At 35.7% G+C, this 21,360-nt stretch overlaps 1 protein-coding gene across 5 annotated transcripts in view; it reads left to right on the forward strand.

Moving 5' to 3' along the window:
* Positions 1 to 18,369, forward strand: part of ZBTB44 (zinc finger and BTB domain containing 44) — a 65,227-nt gene extending 46,858 nt beyond the window's left edge. For 2 of the 5 annotated variants that reach the window (XM_064577223.1, XM_045894688.3), the window contains 4 exons: positions 5,691 to 5,775; positions 6,912 to 7,075; positions 8,856 to 9,156; positions 11,103 to 18,369. In XM_064577223.1, the coding sequence (XP_064433293.1) occupies positions 7,060 to 7,075; positions 8,856 to 9,156; positions 11,103 to 11,385 (600 nt within the window). In that variant the 5' untranslated portion in view covers positions 5,691 to 5,775; positions 6,912 to 7,059 and the 3' untranslated portion in view covers positions 11,386 to 18,369. The remainder of the gene's footprint in view (positions 1 to 5,690; positions 5,776 to 6,911; positions 7,076 to 8,855; positions 9,157 to 11,102) is intronic. The other 3 variants (XM_045894689.3, XM_064577221.1, XM_064577222.1) reach the window with 3 other exon arrangements.
* The last annotated feature ends 2,991 nt before the right edge of the window (positions 18,370 to 21,360 follow it).

The raw sequence follows: 21,360 nt of genomic DNA on the forward strand, positions 1-21,360 counted from the left end.
TGAGGTATGCAGGAAGAATACAAATGCAATTGGGGATGAATGTAAATGCACATAGTCCTGTGTCCTTTCAAAAGTCTCTGTCACTGTATTAGAACATAGTATAATAATCGGTGTCCTTGATGATTACCATGAGTCATCAAGAAACAAAATTATATTTAGTATTCTTTATTTAAGAAGTCAAGGCAAAATGTCACAAAGTTTCTAGCACAAATGACTTAATAAAGTAAGTCTGGATGCCTTAAAAAGGATTAGGTGGGTTTTGGGGGGGGGGTTTTGTTTTGTTTTTTTTTTGGAAAATTTTACTTAAGTGGAAAATGTATTCATTTCTTAATAATGTCAGCTAATTCAAGTGTTCCAAAGGGGAAAACTGAAGTACTGGATTCTAAGTTTTCATCAGAAGGAAATTTCATTCTACAGGTCCAATAACAGATGATATTTATTAAATATCCACATGTATATGGTATTTTGCAAACTGTTACAATTAGTTTATTTTAGCTTTCGTTAAAATATTGCAACCAAAAGCATGCTTGCTGTTAAAGTGGACTAACACAGCTTCAATTCAGATATGTTCATTTGGTAAAGCACAGCTTATTTGCATACGATAAGTACATTGGCAGAGTTCAGTCTCTGGTGAGAACGGGCTAGGTTGTTCAGATCTCCCTCCCACTAAAAACAACAATGTGGGAGTATTTTAAGTTACCTTTAAAGTATTTGAAAGATAGTCGGGGAGGGACACCTGGGTGGCTCAGTCGGTTAAGCATCTGCCTTCAGCTCAGGTCATGATCCCAGGGTCCTGGGATCGAGCCCCGCATCAGGCTTCCTGCTCAGCGGAGAACCTGCTTCTCCCTCTCTCTCTCAGCTGCTCCCCCTGCTTTTGTGTTCTCTCTCTCTCTCTCTCTCTCTCTGTCAAATAAATAAATAAAATCTTTAAAAAAAAAAAGAAAGAAAGATAGTCGGGGAACTGCCAGGTTAAACTTGAGGTAAGGGGAGCCTGTAAATGGATATCCGAGCACTAAAACCAGTTGTTTCCTAAGACATTTGCCAGAACACAAATGGGCTTTGGTTCATCAACTCAAAGAACAGGGCAAACAAGAAGTTAAGGCCCAGAGTATGTGAAAGTTGTGAAGTCTTAGAGACATTGCTCTACACTAAGTAAGGACCCCCAAAGGACTTCCCCACTACAACTAAATCAGCTCCCCTTCTTCCAGACTCCAGAGAACTGTAGAAATAGCTGCCTTGGCAGTGGGCAGAGTAGAAGATGGAAAGGAAAAGGGGTAAAAAACAAATCTCTGAGAAGTTGTGGCCACTGACCAGCCCTCTTGCAGATTTGGATCCTGATTATTCCTTGCACAAGTAGGCCAGGGAATTTCAGTGAATTTGGTTTAGGTCGTGCCCTCCAGGAACCTAGCAGAAGCAAACATAAAGCTTCTCTGAAAGATGGCATATCCATCCTAAGCAAATCATTCTCTCTACAAATCATTTTCAAGGGCAATAACTACTGTGAAAAACAACCGGGGCACACAAGAAAACACAGCAGAGAGAGAACCAACAGGAAAACAAAAACAGCCACAGAAATAAATTGGCATAGTTTTCACACACAGATATAAAATAAATATGCTTACCAAGCTTAATGAAATAAACAAGCTTGAACAATAATTACAGACAACAGTATACTGTAAAAAGTTGTAGCAGATTTGAGGGGGGAAAAAATAGGACTTCTAGAAAAGAAAAAACCAAAATAAAGAACTTTGTCAACATTTTAGCAGCAGATTGGATTTTGCAGGAAAGAGAATTGGTGAATCAGAAGATAAAAGAAATCGCCTGTGGGACACCTGGGTGGCTCAGTGGGTTAAGCGTCTGCCTTCAGCTCAGGTCATGATCCCAGGGTCCTGGGATCAAGTCCCACGTCAGTCTCCTTGCTCAGCAGGGAGCCTGCTTCTCCGTCTGCCTGCCGGCTCCCCCTGCTTGTGCATGCTCCCGTTCTCGCTCGCTCTCTGACAAATAAAATCTTTAAAAGAAAGAAACACCTGAATGCTGCCCAGAGAAAGACTGTATTGTATTAGGGTTCTCCAGAGAAACAGAACCAATGGGATATATATAGGTATATAGAAGGAGATTTCTTAGGATGGATTCACTCATGTAATTATGGAGGATAAGTCCTACAGTATCTACCAGCTGGAGGCCCTGGAAAGCCAGTGGCGTCATTCCAATACAAATCCGAAGGTCTGAAAACTGGAGGGTTGACGGTATAAGTCTTAAGTCCAAAGGCTCAAGAACTGGAAGTGCTGGTGTCCAAGAACAGAAGATGGATATCCCAGCTCAAGCAGAAAGAAAGCAAATTTGCCCTTCTACCTTTTTGTTCTATTCTGGCTTGCCTCAACAGATTGGATGAAACATCCCCCCCATCCCCCGCCCGCATTGGTGAGGACAGTCTTCTTTACTCAGTCTACCAATTCAAATGCTAATATTTTCCAGAAATGTTCTTACGGACACACCCAGCAATAATGTTTTACCAGGTATCTTGGCATCCTTAGCCCAGTCAAGTTGATACACAAAATTAACCATCACAGGAACAATGGTAGAAACTACTGTGAAGAAGGGGATAAGGATTATGGACAATACAAACGTAGGTTTGATGAAGCCCTAAGAATAGAAGAGAATGGCTGAGAACTTTCTAGAATTGATGAAAAACACCAATCCATAGGTTAGAGGCCAGCAAATCCCAAATAGGAATAATAAAAATGCAAACCTAGACACATTATAGAGAAAATTCAGAAAATAATAAGACAAAACATTACCTTCAGAAGAATGACTTCTGAAACCAGTGGAATAATATCCTCAGTTGCTAAAAGAAAATAACTGCTGATCTAGGTGTCTACACACAGTGAAAATATCTCTCCAAGAATGAAGGTGAAATAAAGATATTATCAAAGAAACAAAAATAAGTTTATCATCACCAAATCCTCACTAAAGAAAATTCTTAAGGATGGGCTTCAGGCAGAAGCAAAGTGAGCACAGATGGAAAGCCTAATATACAAGAAGGAGTGAAGAGCAAAGGACAAAATATATGGACAAATGTAGGTAAACATTGCGTGAAAGAGTAATGATGTTTTGTGGGACTTTATCAAAACAAAGAAGTACAATATCACAGTAATTCATAAGTTGCGAAATAAGAGTGTGTGGAAAATGGAGTTAAACCGTTCTAAGATCCTTAATGTTCAAAGGTTTTTATGTGTTTAATTTCCAAAGTAACCAGTAAAAAATAAAGATTATATAATTTCCAAACTAAAAGAAGAGGGGAAATAGAATGGTTATTATCGTTTATGTTTAACAAGCTCATTTTAAAATATATAAAGAAATGCAAAGGGCCAAGAATAGCCAAGGAGTTCAGGAAGCAAGTGAACAAGGTGAGACGACTTACTGCTCTATCTGATCATAAAGCTCTGGTAACTGAAGATTGGCATTAATATAAGTTCAGACAAGCAGATGGGACTGATAGAGAACCTGGAAACAGACCCATACACTTAGAGGCCTGCAGAGAAAGAAGAAAAGACAGACTTTTTAGTAGAAGTGTTTAATTATGAAATCAGCTCCAGGTGGATTAAAGAAAAGACCTAAATGTCAAGGGCAAAACAAAAATCTCATAAGATTACTTGAGGTAGGGAAGGATTTTTATTTTTTTTTTTTTTAAGATTTTATTTATTTATTTACTTATTTACTTAACTTATTTATTTATTTATTTATTTATTTATTTATTTATTTATTTATTTATTTGACAGGGAGAGACACAGTGAGAGAGGGAACACAAGCAGGGGGAGTGGGAGAGGGAGAAGCAGGCTTCCCCCGGAGCAGGGAGCCCAATGTGGGGCTCAATCCCAGGGCCCTGGGATCATGACCTGAGCCAAAGGCAGACACTTAACGACTCAGCCACCCAGGCACCCCTATTTTTATTTTTTTAAGATTTTATTTTTAAGTAATCTCTACACTGAACACAGAGTTTGAACTCACAACCCTGAGATCAAGAATCATACCTCTACTGACTGAGCCAGCCAGGCACCCCAGGATTTTTAAAAACAAGACCAAAAAGACACAGCCATGAAGGAAAATACTTATAAATTCAGTTAAATTAAAATTTAAATTGTTGGTTATCTAAAGAGTAAAAAGACAAGCCATGGAAGAGAGAAAAATATTTGTAACATATATCACTGAAATATGAAAAAACTCAAAAAGCAGACAATAACAACATTTCACAAAACAAGTGGTTCGATAAATATATGAAAAGGTGCTCAACCTCTTTGGTAATAAGGGAAATAAAACTAAAACCACAATGAAATATTGCTACACACCCACCAGATGGGCAAAATTTTAAAAATTCGACAATACCAAGTGTTACTAAGGAGGTAGAATGACAGAACTCTCATACATTGCAAGTAGTGATGTAAATTTAGTACCATCACTTTGAAAAAGAGTTTAGCATTTTCTAATAAAGATACACATATCCTGTGATCCAGCAATTTCTTTTTTTAAGATCATTTATTTATTTATTTGAGAGTGACGGAGATAGCACAAGCAGGAGGAGAGGGAGAAGCAGGCTCCCCTCTGAGCAGGGAGCCCAACATGGGGCTTGATCCCAGGAACCGGAGATCATGACCTGAGCTGAAGGCAGATGCTTAACCAACTGAGCCACCCAGGCGCCCCAACCCAACAATTTCATTCCTAAGTATAGATACCCTAAAAAAAAAAATGCATATGTGCATTAAGTTACGTGTACAAGAATATTCACAGCAGCATTGTTCATAATAGCCTGAAACTGTACATTAAGAGTGAAATGCATAGATTATGAATATTACAAACATGTAAACTTTCACCTGTAATAGCATGGATCAGTCCACAATATGGAAAGAAAGAAGACATAGAATATATACAGTGTAATTCAATTTATATAAAGTTTGCAAGCAGTAATACTAAACTGTACTGTTGATGGTGAGGGTGGCCGATTTCCCTTAAAGGGCATGATAGTAAGTATTTTAGACTTAGCTGTCATGTGGTCTCTGTCGCAACCACAGTGGCTCTGCTCTGCCACTGGTGTAAAAGCAGCCCTAGATGGTTCATGGCTGTGTTCCAGCAAGAACCAACCAGTAGTTTATAGGTACATGTGTTAGGAATAAAATTATTTTTAAAAGGAAGAGGGACAAGATAAGGAAGGAAATGACCATAAAAGAAAAGTTTACCTCTTGGAAGGAGGGATTTGTGATCAAGGTAGGGTAAACGGGGACTTACAGGATGCTGGCAGTATTTTAGTGGGACTCATATGGAGGTCGCACAGATACGTATTCACTTTATAGCTGTCTCTTGAATTCTACGTAAAAGTTGTGGGTACTGTCATTTGTCACAATAAAGTTTTCGAAAGTAAAAATAGTGCTTCCTTAAATTATTGTTATTATTTGATGCGGATTTTTGTTTAGTTTACATTTGAATTTGTCTGCTTGTTTCTGAAATTTATATCAAAGAAATACTCCTAAAAGAATTTAAGTAGTAATATAAGGCTGTTGTTTTACATATGATTTCTCTTTAAAGATTTCTTTATGTTCTGTGTTTTGGGGGCTTGGAGATACAGATTGCAATTAATATCTTGGCTTATTTATACCACAGTATTGACAGCTGTCCTCTTTTTGTCCTTCTGTTCACAGGCTCAGTAGATGAAGGCGTCACTGAAGGGTTACCTACACTTCAAAGCACTTCTAGCACTAATGCTCATGCAGATGATGATGATCGGTTAGTACTGACGTAGTATGTCATGTTCTTATAAAGGGGTGTGTTTGCAACTGTAAATCCAAACATTTTAACTGGGAATTATGTAAGAAGTTTATTGGTACCTCATTTTATTTTTCAGAGTAAAGAGGTCATTACATCATGAATGAGACCACCTATACAGGGTTTTTTGGCATTTTAAAACTGCCCAGGCCCATTACTTTTAAAATCGATATGAGGGATGGGTGCATTGTGAACCACAGGCCAATTCCAGTTCACTACCTTTATTTGTAAATCAAGTGTTCCAATAAAGCCATGCTCATTTGTTTATGTATTGTCTGTGAATGGCCAAGTTGAGTGGTTGAAACAGAGATCATGTGATGTGCAAAGCCAAAAATATTTACTGTTTGACTTACTACAGAGAACGATTGCCGAATCCTCATCTATGTACCCATAATTCCCAAGTCATTATCTTCAGACTGTCCTTCCTTGCTTCATATTTCCACATAGTTGTATAAGGGGCATTTCAGACTTAACATGGCCAAGACTTCTAACTCCCCACCTAAATCCCACTCATCTAGTCTTACCCATCTCTAAACAGCATCATCATCAGTTAAATGTACAAAATCACAGCATTGAGAGAGAAATATTAGGAACTGTTTGGTATTTGGTATGTTTGGGGAATATGAGAAGAAATGAGGCTGGAAAAATACACAGAACCCAGATCATAAAGAGTCTCCTATGCCTTGCAAAGGGGTTTAGACTTTGAAGGTAACAACGAGCCATTACAGGATTTTAAAGAGGGAGCTGATTTAATCAGATCACTGTGAAACAGAGGATGGGTTTGGAGGGATGGGGGGCTAAAGAGAGGGAGTTATTCAACTTGTATTGATGAAGACCTAAATTAAAGCAGTATTAGGAAGGAAAGGATTAGAGAGATTAAGGATGCCTGAGGTAAAATCATTTATGATATGTTACTTTAAAATGCTGGACATTCTGGACAATAACATTGTTTTTCATATTGCCATAAACGAAACTTTTAATATAACAGTTAAACTCTCAAAAAGTCTTTTTTTCTTTTGTTCACTTCAAGTTGTGCAGAAATGTTTATTCAGCTTAAAAATCAGAATCTGGTTGCCTTCTTTGGTCTGTTTTTTTAGATTGGAAAATGTTCAGTATCCCTACCAACTCTACATTGCTCCTTCTACCAGCAGTACAGAACGACCAAGTCCAAATGGTCCAGATAGACCTTTTCAGTGTCCAACTTGTGGGGTACGATTCACCCGTATTCAGAACCTAAAACAGCACATGCTCATCCACTCAGGTAATGTCACCTTCCCTATTGTTGTATAAATGAGTACTTGAAACATTATATTTAGAAATCCCAGTTAAGGGGCGCCTGGGTGGCTCAGTCGGTTAAATGTCTGCCTTTGGCTCGGGTCATGATCCCAGGGTGCTGGGATCGAGCCCCACATCAGGCTCTCTGCTCAGAGGGAAGCCTGCTCCTCCCTCTGCCTGCCATTCCCCCTGCTTGTGCGCTCTCTCTCTCGCTCTCTCTCTCTGTGTCAAATAAATAAATATCTTAAAAAAAAAAAATCCCAGTTAAAAATATAAAACAGGTGTTTTTGAGTTTAAAAAATAGGTTTCGAGAAATCAGATAAGCCTTTGTTGCTTAAATGGTACAGTGTCAGAAAGCTGTTTGCTTAGCACATTTGCCACAAGCATAAGTATTCAGATTAAAATTTGAAGGGGTATGTGTGTATGATACATACATAAAAAGTATTTGATATATTAGGTTTGTGTGTATATGTGCAGTAGAGAAGCACAAATACAGATGGAGGAGCAAATGACATTAAAAGGGTATTTATTAGTGTTCTTTGTACTATTCTTGTAACTTCTCTTTACGGTTGGAATTATTTCCAAATAAGTGTTTTTAAAAATTTAATAACAATAATTTAATTTCAATTCTGCAGTCCTAAATTTCTCAGTGCCCTGATTAGTCAACTTTGTAGTATTTTTTAGTATAAAAGAGATTTTTAATAAATGACGCATAAAACAGATTTGAAATTTAAGTTCAGTGATCATATAAAGGCAACAGAATTCTTGTGGGTAAAACACTGACCTCTGATAGAGTAAGAAATCTTTGCTACTGTTTTCAGCTGAGTTATTATCTTACTTTGCTGTGCCCTAGATAAGTCTAATAGTCCTTGAGCTAACATCAATTCCCTATGACTTTATTAAATCAACAGATTGTTATTTTGAAGGTTTTTAAAATATTTTTTGCCAAATCTGTGATAATTGGAAGAGACAATTAATATACTTTAAAATTCACATATTAGTTTCTACATATTTTTTCTATCACTTTACATTAAATGCCCAAAAACCCAATTCACCAAATAATAGTTCTACCATGATTATTATGTTCAGAGATGTTAGAATTTTCCTTTTTTCTTCTCATTTCTCAGGGAATGAAGAGTAGGTCCTTTTTCCATCTTTTCAGTATAAACTGTACTACTTTAATGAAATTGAAATAATAATGTTCTATGGAGATTTCAATTCCGTTTAAATACTGTGATTAAATTGTTTTGAAGTCTAGAGGCGCCTGGGTGGCTCAGTCGTTAAGCATCTACCTGCCTTTGGCTCAGGTCATGATCCCAGGGTCCTGGGATCGAGCACCACGTTGGGATCCCTGCTCGGCAGGAAGCCTGCTTTTCCCTCTCCCACTCCCCCACCTGTGTTCCCTCTCTCTATGTGTCTCTCTCTGTCAAATAAATAAATAAAATCTTTAAAAAAAAAAAATTGTTTTGAAGTGTAGAAAATAGATGATTTAGAAGAATATTCAAAAATCAACTTCAGTATATATTAACGAGTTTACCTCTCCCTCTAATGCCTTTCTTTCTTTATTTTTTTTTTTTAAGCACTAGTGACTTTTCAAATGTTCTGTACCTTTTCTGAGATGTTGAATTGGAATCCATTTTTGCTGGTGATTTTTGTCTTTTTAAATTACCTATTGCTACAAAATTATAATTCAGAAATTTGTGGGGTTTGTGACCTTTCATTTTATTTTGTTTTTAGGTAATACTTTGTTTTGCTTGATTTTGTAGGAATTAAACCATTTCAGTGCGACCGCTGTGGGAAAAAGTTCACCAGGGCTTACTCGCTAAAGATGCATCGCCTAAAGCATGAAGGTAAACGCTGTTTCCGGTGCCAGATATGTAGTGCCACTTTCACTTCCTTCGGGGAATATAAACACCACATGAGGGTTTCCCGGCACATTATCCGCAAGCCTCGGATTTACGAGTGCAAAACATGTGGCGCCATGTTCACCAACTCTGGAAATTTAATCGTGCACCTGAGGAGTCTGAACCATGAAGCGTCAGAGCTAGCAAACTACTTCCAGAGCAGGTGAGGTGCACAACAAAAACGACCCAGGAAAACTGCTGACTAAACTCTCTTTTCCTGCTTTTAGGGCAGCCTGCTGTGTTTTTTATCAGGTTGCCAGCTAATCAGTCACATTGCTTTTAAATCCCCACTGTCCATACTCTGATCTCCTGATCTGATAAAATTTTGCTGAATCTTCCAAGTATATACAATTATAAATATTTTTCTAGTTGGTATTGGAAATTTTTCCCTACAGAAGTAGACTACTTCTCTCTTGCTTTGTCTTTTTTGTTTTGTTTTGTTTTTTGTGTTTTTGTTTTTTCAATAACATAAGGTTAAATTAATATAGACCTTATTGGAAAATTTACCATGTCAGATGATCTTAGTGATACTGAATTACTTCACACTCTTTGGATGTCAATAGAATTTTTGACCACTTCTCATTTTTTAAAATTCTATATAAAGGAACATATATTTATCAATAAAGAAAGAAACTTCAACAGCAACTATGATGGATATGATTATTTAGATCAAATTTCCTTTTTCTCTCAATTTAGAGCTCCATGTTTTTAATATTAATAATTTATTATAATAGAGTTCCTTTCTGATTTATAGAGTATCCAAGGAAATCAGGTTCTAGTTCTGGCCCTACCACACTAACTGCTGTTATGATTGAACGTGTCACTTTACAAATGAAGAAGTTTGAAACATAGAGAAAGATAAAATGTAAGCTTTAAAGATGACTTCTAAGGTCTCCAGATATAAAATTCTGTCATCTTTTTTAATATTTTATCAGAACTACACATCTGTAGGAATCCTTTGTTTTTTATAAAATCAAATCTTCCTAAACTTAAATTTTAAACCATCTTTATTTTTTAGATCTTATTTTTCAATAAATTCTAAATTATTGCTGCATAGATTTTGTTTTTCTCTCCAAACCTGACATTCATTTTGTTTAATTATGTCTGTCTGGTTGTCCTATCACTAAACCTAAATTCTACATGTCATATCGAACCTTGTTTGTTCAGAACTAAAATAGCGTCTCTATTACCTGTATCTTCCCTGTACAGAGCCCTCTATCGTCCATTCCTCCTATCTAACACCTGAAGACTTTTTAGAAAATGTAGGACATTTTAAATTGCTCGCAGATGAACAGATTTTAATTTTTTTATTAATACTGGACAATCAAATTATAAAATAACCTTCTTAAATGTATTAGTTATTGACATTCCTAGTAGAAGGAACTTTTTTTAGTTCAGCAATATTTAATTAAAGCATCTAAGATTTATAATGTTTATCCTTCTATAAAAAATGCATATAGTAGAAAATTAGTAAATGTAGGAAAGTATAAAATATAAGAAATTAAAATATTTTCTGATCTCACCACTCAGGAATAATATCCACTGTTGTTAAAATCTTGGTATATTTTACTGTCCATATTCAAAAATTAAATATTTAATTATTCTAATAGAATATTAAATATTTTCAATACTAATAAATACCTCTCAAATATAATGCCATTTATGCATAAGGAGTTAGTTTCTTAACTAACTTATATCCAGGAAGTAATAAAAAGCTAAGTTTATATACCCTTAATTAGTATATAATCCAAGAAAAGTTAAGCATAAGTTATTCAAATGATCTTTGCTTAAGTGGAGAGCATGCTAATTGCATTTGTTTGTATACAGAAACTCTTCTGTATAGAACAAGAAAGGCTATTTAGGTGTCTAAAATGACAAGGTGATAATCTTATCTATTGGTGGTAGATTTGATGTGCTTTGGTTCTTAATGAATGGTTTTGGTTCATATTTAGGAAAGTTTAGAAATTGAAAATCCTGAATTATAATCAGTCACGAATTAGAGAAATGAAAAATCCCAATCTTGCTTTACAAATCAGGTCTTTTTATTGTGGCTAATTTATTACTGGTTTGAAAATTAACTCCCTCTTTCATCCTTTGCCTCTTATCTAGTGATTTCCTAGTACCGGACTACTTAAACCAGGAGCAAGAAGAGACTCTTGTTCAGTATGATCTTGGAGAACACAGTTTTGAAAGCAACTCCTCTGTTCAAATGCCTGTAATTTCGCAGGTCTCCTCGACCCAGAATTGTGAAAGCACTTTCCCCTTGGGGTCTCTTGGTGGGCTGGCAGAAAAAGAGGAAGAAATGCCAGAGCAGCCAAAGACCAGTGCTTGTACTGAGGCAACCAGAGATGACCCCCCAAAATCAGAGCTGTCTTCTATAACCATTGAGTAATTTCATGGTTTGGGCTTCATTTTTTGTTTTTGGAAAGTGCCTGTGCTTGGTCTTGTACATTTAAATTTAATTTAGTTTTTTAAACAAAAAAGGGATTGGGAAAGAATTTCCCTTTTTACTTTGTAAGCCCCACAACTGATGTTTTACTTTTCATGACTGAGAGATTGCTTCTGTAAGTGCACAGTAACACAATGTTGAAACATAATTGAAACTATGAGACTTAAGGAGAACCAGTTGACTTAAGGCATATATCAGTTTCTTCTTCTATTATTAAAAGTAGGCTAACGAGATCATTAGGTGAAGAAGAATTCAGATGATTGTTGACCTTCCTGAGAAGAAAGGGTACACCAGAAACAAATTACTGAACAGAATTTGACAGGTAGCCTGAATAGATGTTTACTCCTATATACAGGACATTGTACAATATTTTGTAAAGCCTATTGGTTTTGGAAATAGTTACGGTAAGCTTTCTTAAAAATTATTAGGGTAAATACTTCTGAAATCCAATGTACTCTTTTTTTTTTCTTTTCTTTTTTTTTTAAGCTTTGCCATTTATATTATTTTTCACGGTTAAAATTTGGTGTTGGGATAGGCATTCCCTGAACTTTTTTAGTACCACTCCAAATAATCTTTCTTTCTTCTGTGAAATCAGAGAACCATGATTGAGAATAGTCAGGCTGTGCATGGAATGACCAGGAGTGGAAAATGAAGTACATAAATCTCAGCTTTATAGGAACTCTTTTAATACTGCTTTCCTGACTAAAATTATTATTTACCTGGTCTTTGAATGTTAGTGCCTGGCTAATTAGGTCATTGCCTAAATCATTTTTCTTCTTGCCCCATGAACAATACTTCCTCTTACATATACTGGCATGATATCATATAAAGGAAAAATATTGGAGATACTCTATATTTTATATATAGGTTTATGTAATCTTGGGGATGTTTCTATTGTGCTGATTTGGGCAAAATAAAAGAATTCTCTCTTAAGGCTACGTTCTTAACCCAACTAAGATTGTTTACAAAGTTCCATATGTCGGTGATACTTTGTTTTTTGTTCCAAAATATTTTTAGACATTGCCAAGTTTATTAAAAGGGTTAATGTAGTTTTTACACAATGTAAGCAATAATGTAAAAGATAAGAAGAGGCTTTAATGATCTATGACTCATCAATCTAGGAGAAAAAAGAATCGTTAAGACTAAAAAAACTAAAAACCTTAAATTAATATCCCCTCTTTTGCTGCTAAAAAGTGAAACTTCCTGTTTATAGTTGAAATTTATGTGATATTCTAGACTGGAGTATACTTTTCATCTGGTGCCATTAAAGCATCACTGACCTTGATCCTAAATATTCATGAGTCCATGAACAATGAACTTCTGAATAACTTTTTTTTCTTTGTATATACCCTAAGTTTAATAATTATGAAAACACCTGATTAAATTAGAAAAAGAAACAGTAGTTTCTTATTCAAAACACGAGATCTGAATTTTGTCCAGGTGCTAGACCTTAATAATAAAGTTAATTTTTAAGTTATAGTAATTTTACTTGTTTCTTTTTTTTTATTATTGGCTAATTCTGTGATTGATTTTCCTCCCACAATTGTAAAAGGAAGGGAAAGTAAATGCATTGAAGATTTTTTTTTTCAGGTAACATTCTTTTTCTAGATTCTGCTGTCTTTAACTTGTTTCTAACTCCTTATCTCCGTCTTGAACCTGTTTTCCCCCTTTGCTCCCAAACATAGGTATATTACCTTCAGGAAGAACAACATACACAAGTTATGATGGGCTTCCACCGTTTATGCTTCTTTACTAATAGGGTTGAATTACTTTTTTGCAACAGACTGTGATACTTAATTAGTAACAGTACTGCTGTGTCTCAACTAGAAAGGTCAGGAATTTTTATTTTTAATGTCATACATATTCTTGAAAATTGTTATGCCTACCAATGGATAAACCTTGGAGCTAATTTTAAAATCTTATATTGGTAAAACAAAGAATAGGTAAAATTATGACCAGGAATCATTGTTGCCTTCATTTCTAAGAATTTGTGTGTGTGTGTGTGTTTTTAAGGAAGAAAAAAGAAATAGGGTTAAAGAAAAGAAAACTGGGGATTTGTATGGTTGAACGTGTTTAAGCACATCCCCTATTCTGAGAACTCTATGTTAAAAGAGCCCACAATTTTGGCAGCTCTGAAGTGATCTGTGTTCTCAGAAATGTAGGATTACCACTACTGGCTATTCTTTCCCAAATGGAAACTTTAGAGATTTTCATTGGTAATTACAAATTGCACAGATTTCCAAGTTTAATGAAAAATTTGAATATATTATGAAAATGTATACTTGCTTTGTTTATTGCCCAAATCTTATCAGTACAGGTAGCTAACAGTATTTAACATAAAATGATATAAACAAAGGCCTTTTTTCTCTTTCACTGAGGCTCTACATTTTTCTTGATAGACAATTTAAGGATTTTTAGCTTCTGGATCTGTTTTAGGAAACTAAGCTGCAAGGGATAATTGTATATAGTGTTATTTAGGTTTATTTAAAATTCATCGAAGGAGGGGGGAATACCTGAATGTATAAGTTTTACCAGAATATATGGAAAACATTGCAAAGAGATGAAAGCCAGTTATATTATCCCATCCATTAGAAATTGCCAGTGAAACTAAATAAAAAATTCCAGTTTAGAATACCTAAGCATAGCTGTCTTTGTTAAGGCCCAAGAGGGTAACTTTGTGATATTTAAAGGGCTTAAATTTTAGGATGCAGGATAAATTACCTTTTTAAAACCAAGTATTTTATACAAGAAAAGCATTTATTTTCCATTTTTATGCTACCAAAAAGGTGTGATACACTTTAGAAATGAGTAAAGATGCTCGCTGTGATACTGGACGTTACAGCTCCTACAGTCATTCTTTCCATTTTTAGGGGTGTATTCTAATAGGGGAAGCATCTAGCATGACAGTGATTGTAATAATTCAGAAACAAAAAGATTAATATTGTTTTTTTATTTCAACTTTTTTATAAATGGATATAGATGGAGATTATCATCCACAAATACACTTAAATGAATTTCTCTTATTTGGAATTTCAAGTAATCTTCTTAATTTGTGTTTCACATAATTAGTTGCACATTTAGTTATATTGCCAGTTTTTAAAGTTCTCAATTTCAGTGAGTCAAAGTGTACTAAATGTTTAATAGCCTCATTCAGTCTTACATTTTAACCTTTCATCAACCATTCTGGGTTAAGTAATTTGGTTCCATGTTATGACACATGCCCTTGGTTTTAAAACCAAACAGAAAAATTTGCGTTTTGTTAAAGTATTTTATCAAATGGAATGGAATAGTCGGCATATCTAATGCAGCATCTTAGTAGCTCTGTCACCTTCTGACTCCGGAGCCAGACTCTCCCCATTGTATAAATGATTCCCTGGGGACCTTCGGAAGCTGTATTAACACTTTCAGTCTTTTATTTGATCTCACTATTTTGGTACTCAATCTAAATAGAGGCCAATTATTTTGTTAAGCGGCTTTTATTTTGAAGATTCCTTGATGAATTTTAGTCTCTTAGCTTTGTAGTCCCTGAAAAATACATTACTTTATAAGGTAATGGCAACTCTGTACTATACCACATGGAGAGAATCATTGTTATTGCATGACGAATGAACAGTCCTGAAACTGTAATATCTTAACTGAAAGGAGTTTGAGATTTGATGAGTCGATGAAGAGAATTAAATTCACTCATCTGCAAAATGTGAAGTTATAACTGAAATATACATCCAAGTGAGGGAGAATAGTTTTCGGGATATTAATATTAACTGGGGGGGTTGACTAGTAAAGTTTGCATTTGGAAGCGACCCAAAGTTGCTAAAAGTTAATAAATGTGATTTTCACTATAAGTTATTGACATAAGATACTTTATAATATATTCAGATTTTTAAAGTGAGAGAAGAATATATAGAAAGTAGATTTTTCTTTTCTGAAGCAGTGGAACAAAATTGGGAAGAGTTCTATTATAGTAAACACATATGAGGAATATCTGTAGCTAAGTACACTCCTTTAGCTTTAAGCTAAAATGGTCAAAATTTAAATTTATTTTTATTTTGCTTATACCCACTTTTTTAGTGTCATTTTGCTTTACTGAATGTGGCGATATAGGCTATTTTTATTTGGGAAGTCCTCAGCAGGCTGAATTTGCCAAAAGCAATAATGGTTCAGATTAAACAATGAAGTGGAATTGAACCAATTTCCAGGTTCAACTAAGGAACAGACATTCTGTGGATATTTTGTTCTTAGATTATAAATGTATTGAGATTTATTAATGGGGGAGTTAAGCTTATATCAGATTATGGGATGTAGACTCTTAGTGACATCCTAGTTGTACTTTTTTTTTTTTTTACCTCATACTAATACAGTTAGATATTTCCACTACATTGTAGTGATTATATTTTTATGATAGAAAAAAACAGTTCCAGGTCTTTACAAATAGTCTCTGTAGAGATTTCAGGCAATGTTATTGGAATCTCAGTTTGGCAGTATCCAAAATACGAAACTTAAAGTGCTCATGCTACTTTAAGTAAGCTTCCTCTGTGCAGGCCCCATGCCAGTTACAACTAATACCAAGGTTCCTGTGTACATAATAGTTTACAAAGAATTTAAAAGTTGAGACCATTGACTGAAAACAAAAACTTAAAAAAAAATTTTTTTTAACTTTAAAGATTTTAATTTCAGTTTGAAGTGCCTGGTTTATAAAATCTAATTCTTTGATTATTACCTTTCTCTTTTAAATTGACTAATTTTGCTAAGTAAGCTTAAAGCCCTGGGTTCAGTTGTGAGGATTTATTGACAAAATCGCTGCTTAATGGTTTGAGGGGCTAGTGTCATGACTTATTAAATTATCCTTGTTTTTCCAAATGCTGGTCTAACTATATCCAGATTTCATAATCCAGTTAAACAAGCTAAAAAATCATCCTGTAATTGAATGTTCAGGTTACCAAAGTACATCACCTTCTAAGGAAGGGTGAATCTTCCCTACTTTAAGAGGAGCCGGTCATCTCGCCTTAACACATGTTTCCATTGGCATTAGTGGAAGCTGTGTTCATTTAAAGGTGGGAAGCGTTTCGTGCAGTTCCTAGAAACATCTGTTTTCTAGAGAGAACCTTTTTTATGATTAGGTTATAAATATGTTTTCTCTAAAACTTTGTTTTATTTCAGTTGTCAATTTAGTTTTCAAGTTGATAGATGCTATGTAAAGTCTCTCATACTGAGAGTAGTCCATTAAATTACTGAAAGTTGCACTGCTTTTCATCTTTCAGGTGCCTGAAATGAATGCCACCAGGTATTTGGAAGGAGTAAGGTCATAAACTGTATTCATTTTCTTCCTTATACAGACGGATGGCTTCTAGTGCATATATTTCAAGATAATGAAAAAGAAAAAAAACAGTCCCTAATAGAGTAAAATTTGGGTTTAATCCAAGTCCCAATAATATATTTGATTTTTTTGTTGTTCCTGGTGCCTCCTCTTGCATCAGACAGAGATTGCCTGCCTCTTTGTAGGGCACCTTGTGGCACCTTATGTCCAGTTGGAAGGTAGTATATGGCTTCTTTGCGCCGCTACTATCTTTTCAAAAGCCATTTTATAAAAATCCTAGGTAGCCTATTTTAATATTTAAATATATATATTTGTGAGATACTTTTGGAACAGACTTTTTTTTTACTTTGAAATTCCTGAATTCTCATTTTTAAGAGTAAATTAAAATTTTCCAGGACTAGGACTTGTCTTTTTCCATAGCAGCATAATGAGAAAGTCAGATTGAAATTGAAATTGACCATACTTCAGTGATAGAAGAAATTGATATCTGGTTACAGGAGACAGATACGAAGGAAAAAATGGTTTTGATGTCACAGAAATGAATTTTTAAATAAAATTGTGGTTTTGTTTCTGTAATTTCATATTTGCTGCTACAGTAGCTCAGTATTTTACAGAGCTAACATATAAATCTGGCTCCATTTAAAAACTGGAGTACTTTCTAGTACGACCAGCCTGGGAGGAAACTGTGCACCACAGTTTTCCAGATGGGTGACTGACTGCTTTGTTTAGCCAATGCATGCTTAATATTTTCCTATAGGCCAACATCAAGGAAGTCTGGGGGAAACTTTTTTACCTTGCAGCATTATGATTCTTTTTGGGCACTGGCATTTTGTGAAACCCTTGGGGGAGGGTAATGCTGGGGGCAGAAATGTGAATTAAAGTGTGTGGATGGGTGTTTTTGTCTTCTACCCTCTCCTAGAACCAGTACAACTCTTAACTGTGCCAGTCCCCAGTTCACCAGCTTTGTATCCAGTTGTCATCTCATTTAAATATGGCTTTACTTGGTGACAGTGGCCATAGCTAAAGTTACTTGGCATGTTTGACTTTCAACAATAACGAAAATGGTTTTGGATTTTGTTTTATTTCCTAAAAATGTATACAATGTCAGAACTTCACATTTTATATACTAGTATCTGGCTATTAGTATTTTACAGGAACCATAGTTCTTGGTGACTTCATATATATATATATATATATTTTTGTGACTTTTTTGTAAACTAAGTGCCGTTTCAACGTTACAATCATTTTTAGAGTTATTGTAATCAATGTGAATATCATGTTTTTTCAAATCTGTTCTGAGCCTATAGTGTTTGCTTTGTGAACATATGTGTATTGTATATATTCTGTATAGTTACACTGTACTGAAATATTAGCTTGTTTGATATAAGGAAAGTATGTATTGAGTACCTTTTTTGCTAGCCTGGTTGTTTAATCTTTTTAAAAAAGGTTTAAACTTTTTAAAAAAAAAAATCTTTAAACTGGCCTTTATTACATGGTCACAAATAAAGTTGCAGTTAGAAGGGATGGGCAGGGAAAAACTAGTTTTGAGTGTCTTTGAATAGAAACATAAGACTAAGATTTTTTTCTCATTAAAATATCTTATTAATGCTTTATGGAGTAAAACTTCCTGCTGTTGTTATTTATTGTTGGCTGGAAGGAAGAAATTGGTGGTGCTGGTTGAGAAGTGGATGAGAAAGTCATCAGAATAACGCATCACTTAAATAAGCATCCACTGAGTGTACACAGACCAGAGAGTCTTACATTAGGTGGCAAACGCCAGCTTCCTAGGCAAGGAAGAAAAGAGCTGAAAATGCACAGATTCCATAAGCACTGTCCCTAAGATTTTTTTTTTATTTATTTATTTTTAAGATTGTATTTATTTGACAGAGCACAAGCTGGGGGAGCCTGATGCGGGGCTCAATCCCAGGACCCTGGGATCATTACCTAAGCCGAAGGCAGACGCTTAACCACTGAGCCACCCAGGCGCCCCTGTCCCTAAGATTGAAAGGGATAAAAAGGAAGCTAGTTAGAGAAACTCATCAGATCCTAGAGCTATTGAAGCAGGTTCTTGTGCAGGGCTACTTCCTAAGGGGTGGGTTGCGTCTTTAGAAGTTGCTTTGAATCTTTCTGAAGTTGTAGTTTATTGATGAGAGACTTGTTGGTAGCATGTCAGTAATATCTTACAACCAGAAAGTAGAAAACCAGTACTTGGCTGGGGGCGGGGGGTGGGCGGCTCATTGCTTAGGTAATGAGCCTACGAGAGCCTAAAGGAAGGGCTTTCTAACTTTAGATTCATCTCGATGTAGATTTTAATGATAATTGGTCTATATAGAATGAGTAACAGGCAAAGAAAATTATTTCGTTGATCCCAAGCTACTAAATCACTTTAGAATTAAGTTCAGAGAGGAAGAGGGTAAATTTTAAGCATTGTCTTTTCCTTTGGTGAGTGGCACATTTTAAGAAGTATTGTCTTTTCATTCCCCCCCTATGTTTTTTTTTTAAGAGGAGAAAGGCCCAGGGAAGATGCAGAGGGAAAGCGAGAATTTTAAGCAGACTCCACACCCAGCCTGGAGCCCTGTGCAGGGCTCCATCTCACAACCCTGAGATCATGACCTGAGCTGAAATCCAGACTTGGGCGTTTCAACCAACTGAGCCACCCAGGCACCCCTGTGTTGGGTTCTCAGTAGTCTCTGCCACTGGTGATACATATTAATGTAGAATGTAGAAATTAAAATAATTACAGTTGACCCTTGAACAATGTGGAAGGTTAGAGGTGCCGACCCCCACACAGTTGAAAATCCTTGTGTAACTTTTGAATCCCCAAAAACTTAACTACTAATAATCTACTGTTGACTGGAAGTCTTACTGATAACATAGTCAATTAACACATTTTTTAATGTTATATGAATTATGTACCTTATTCTAATAGTAAAGTAAGCTAGAGAAAAAATGTTCCTGAGATTCATAAGAAAGTACATTTACAGTACTGTACTGTAGCCAAAAAAAAAAAGTATAAGTGGACTAATGCAGTTCAACCCCATATTGTTTAAGGTTTACCTATATCCTACAGTTTGATTTGCATATGAATTACATATCAGAACAATTCCTTTCAGAGAATGATATTAAATGTAATAACCATAGATGTATATCTCCTTACCTGGTAGAGTTGAAATTAATAGTTCGGGCATTCTCTTTTGAACAGGAATGTTTGGTCTAAGTACTAAAACTAAGTTAACGAACGAGTTTAAGTGTGAGAAACTTCTCGTAAACATCAAATCCCAAAGTTTAGTGTCATGTATTTTTTTATATGGGTAAACTTTTATACAAATGGAAAAACTGACTAGGATAGGCTTATTCCATCTAGAAAGAAATTCCTCACCAACAGACTGATTTGAACTCAGGTTTGAACACCCTTGGGGACAAAGGGAAAGCTGGTTGTTTTCTTAACCTCTGATTGGTAAATGACACTGCAGAGGCTCTGGGCAGAGTTGACATTAGAATTCTTTTGCAGGGCTTGCACACATAATCTCACACCCTTCTTTCTTTTTTTTTTTTTTCTTTTTTTATTCTTATTTTTATTCTATGTTAATCCCCATACATTACATCATTAGTTTTAGATGTAGTATTCCATGATTCATTGTTTGTGCATAACACCCAGTGCTCCATGCAGAATGTGCCCTCCTCAATACCCACCACCAGGCTAACCCATCCTCCCACCCCCCTCCCCTCTAGAACCCTCAGTTTGTTTTTCAGAGTCCATCGTCTCTCATGGTTCGTCTACCCCTCCAATTTCCCCCCCTTCATTCTTCCCCTCCTGCTACCTTCTTCTTCTTCTTCTTTTTTTCTTAACATATATTGCATTATTTGTTTCAGAGGTACAGATCTGAGATTCAACAGTCTTGCACAATTCACAGCGCTTACCAGAGCACGTACCCTCCCCAGTGTCTATCACCCAGTCACCCCATCCCTCCCACCCCACCCCCCACTCCAGCAACCCTCAGTTTGTTTCCTGCGATTAAGAATTCCTCATATCAGTGAGATCATATGATACATGTCTTTCTCTGACTTATTTCGCTCAACATAATACCCTCCAGTTCCATCCACGTCGTTGCAAATGGCAAGATCTCATTCCTTTTGATGGCTGCAGAATATTCCATTGTATATATATACCACCTCTTCTTTATCCATTCATCTGCCGATGGACATCTTGGCTCTTTCCACAGTTTGGCTATTGTGGACATTGCTGCTATAAACATCAGGGTGCACATAACCCTTCGGATCCCTACATTTGTATCTTTGGGGTAAATACCCAGTAGTGCAATTGCTGGATTGTATGGTAGCTCTATTTTCAACTTTTTGAGGAACCTCCATACTGTTTTCCAGAGTGGTTGCACCAGCTTGCATTCCCACCAACAGTGTAGGAGGGTTCCCCTTTCTCCGCATTCCCGCCAACATCTGTCGTTTCCTGACTTGTTCATTTTAGCCATTCTGACTGATCTCACACCCTTCTTTCTATCCCTGCCTAATTTTTCCCACAGCTGACTGCCTTCAGCTGAAGATCATTTAGTGAATGAGTGCGTCTCTGACCAGAGATCCTGAATAGT

This window comes from Mirounga angustirostris, unplaced genomic scaffold (assembly GCF_029215605.1).
Source record: "Mirounga angustirostris isolate CCGP_5_RB_7025 unplaced genomic scaffold, mMirAng1.0.hap1 SCAF_13, whole genome shotgun sequence".
NCBI classification, from domain to species: Eukaryota; Metazoa; Chordata; class Mammalia; order Carnivora; family Phocidae; genus Mirounga; species Mirounga angustirostris.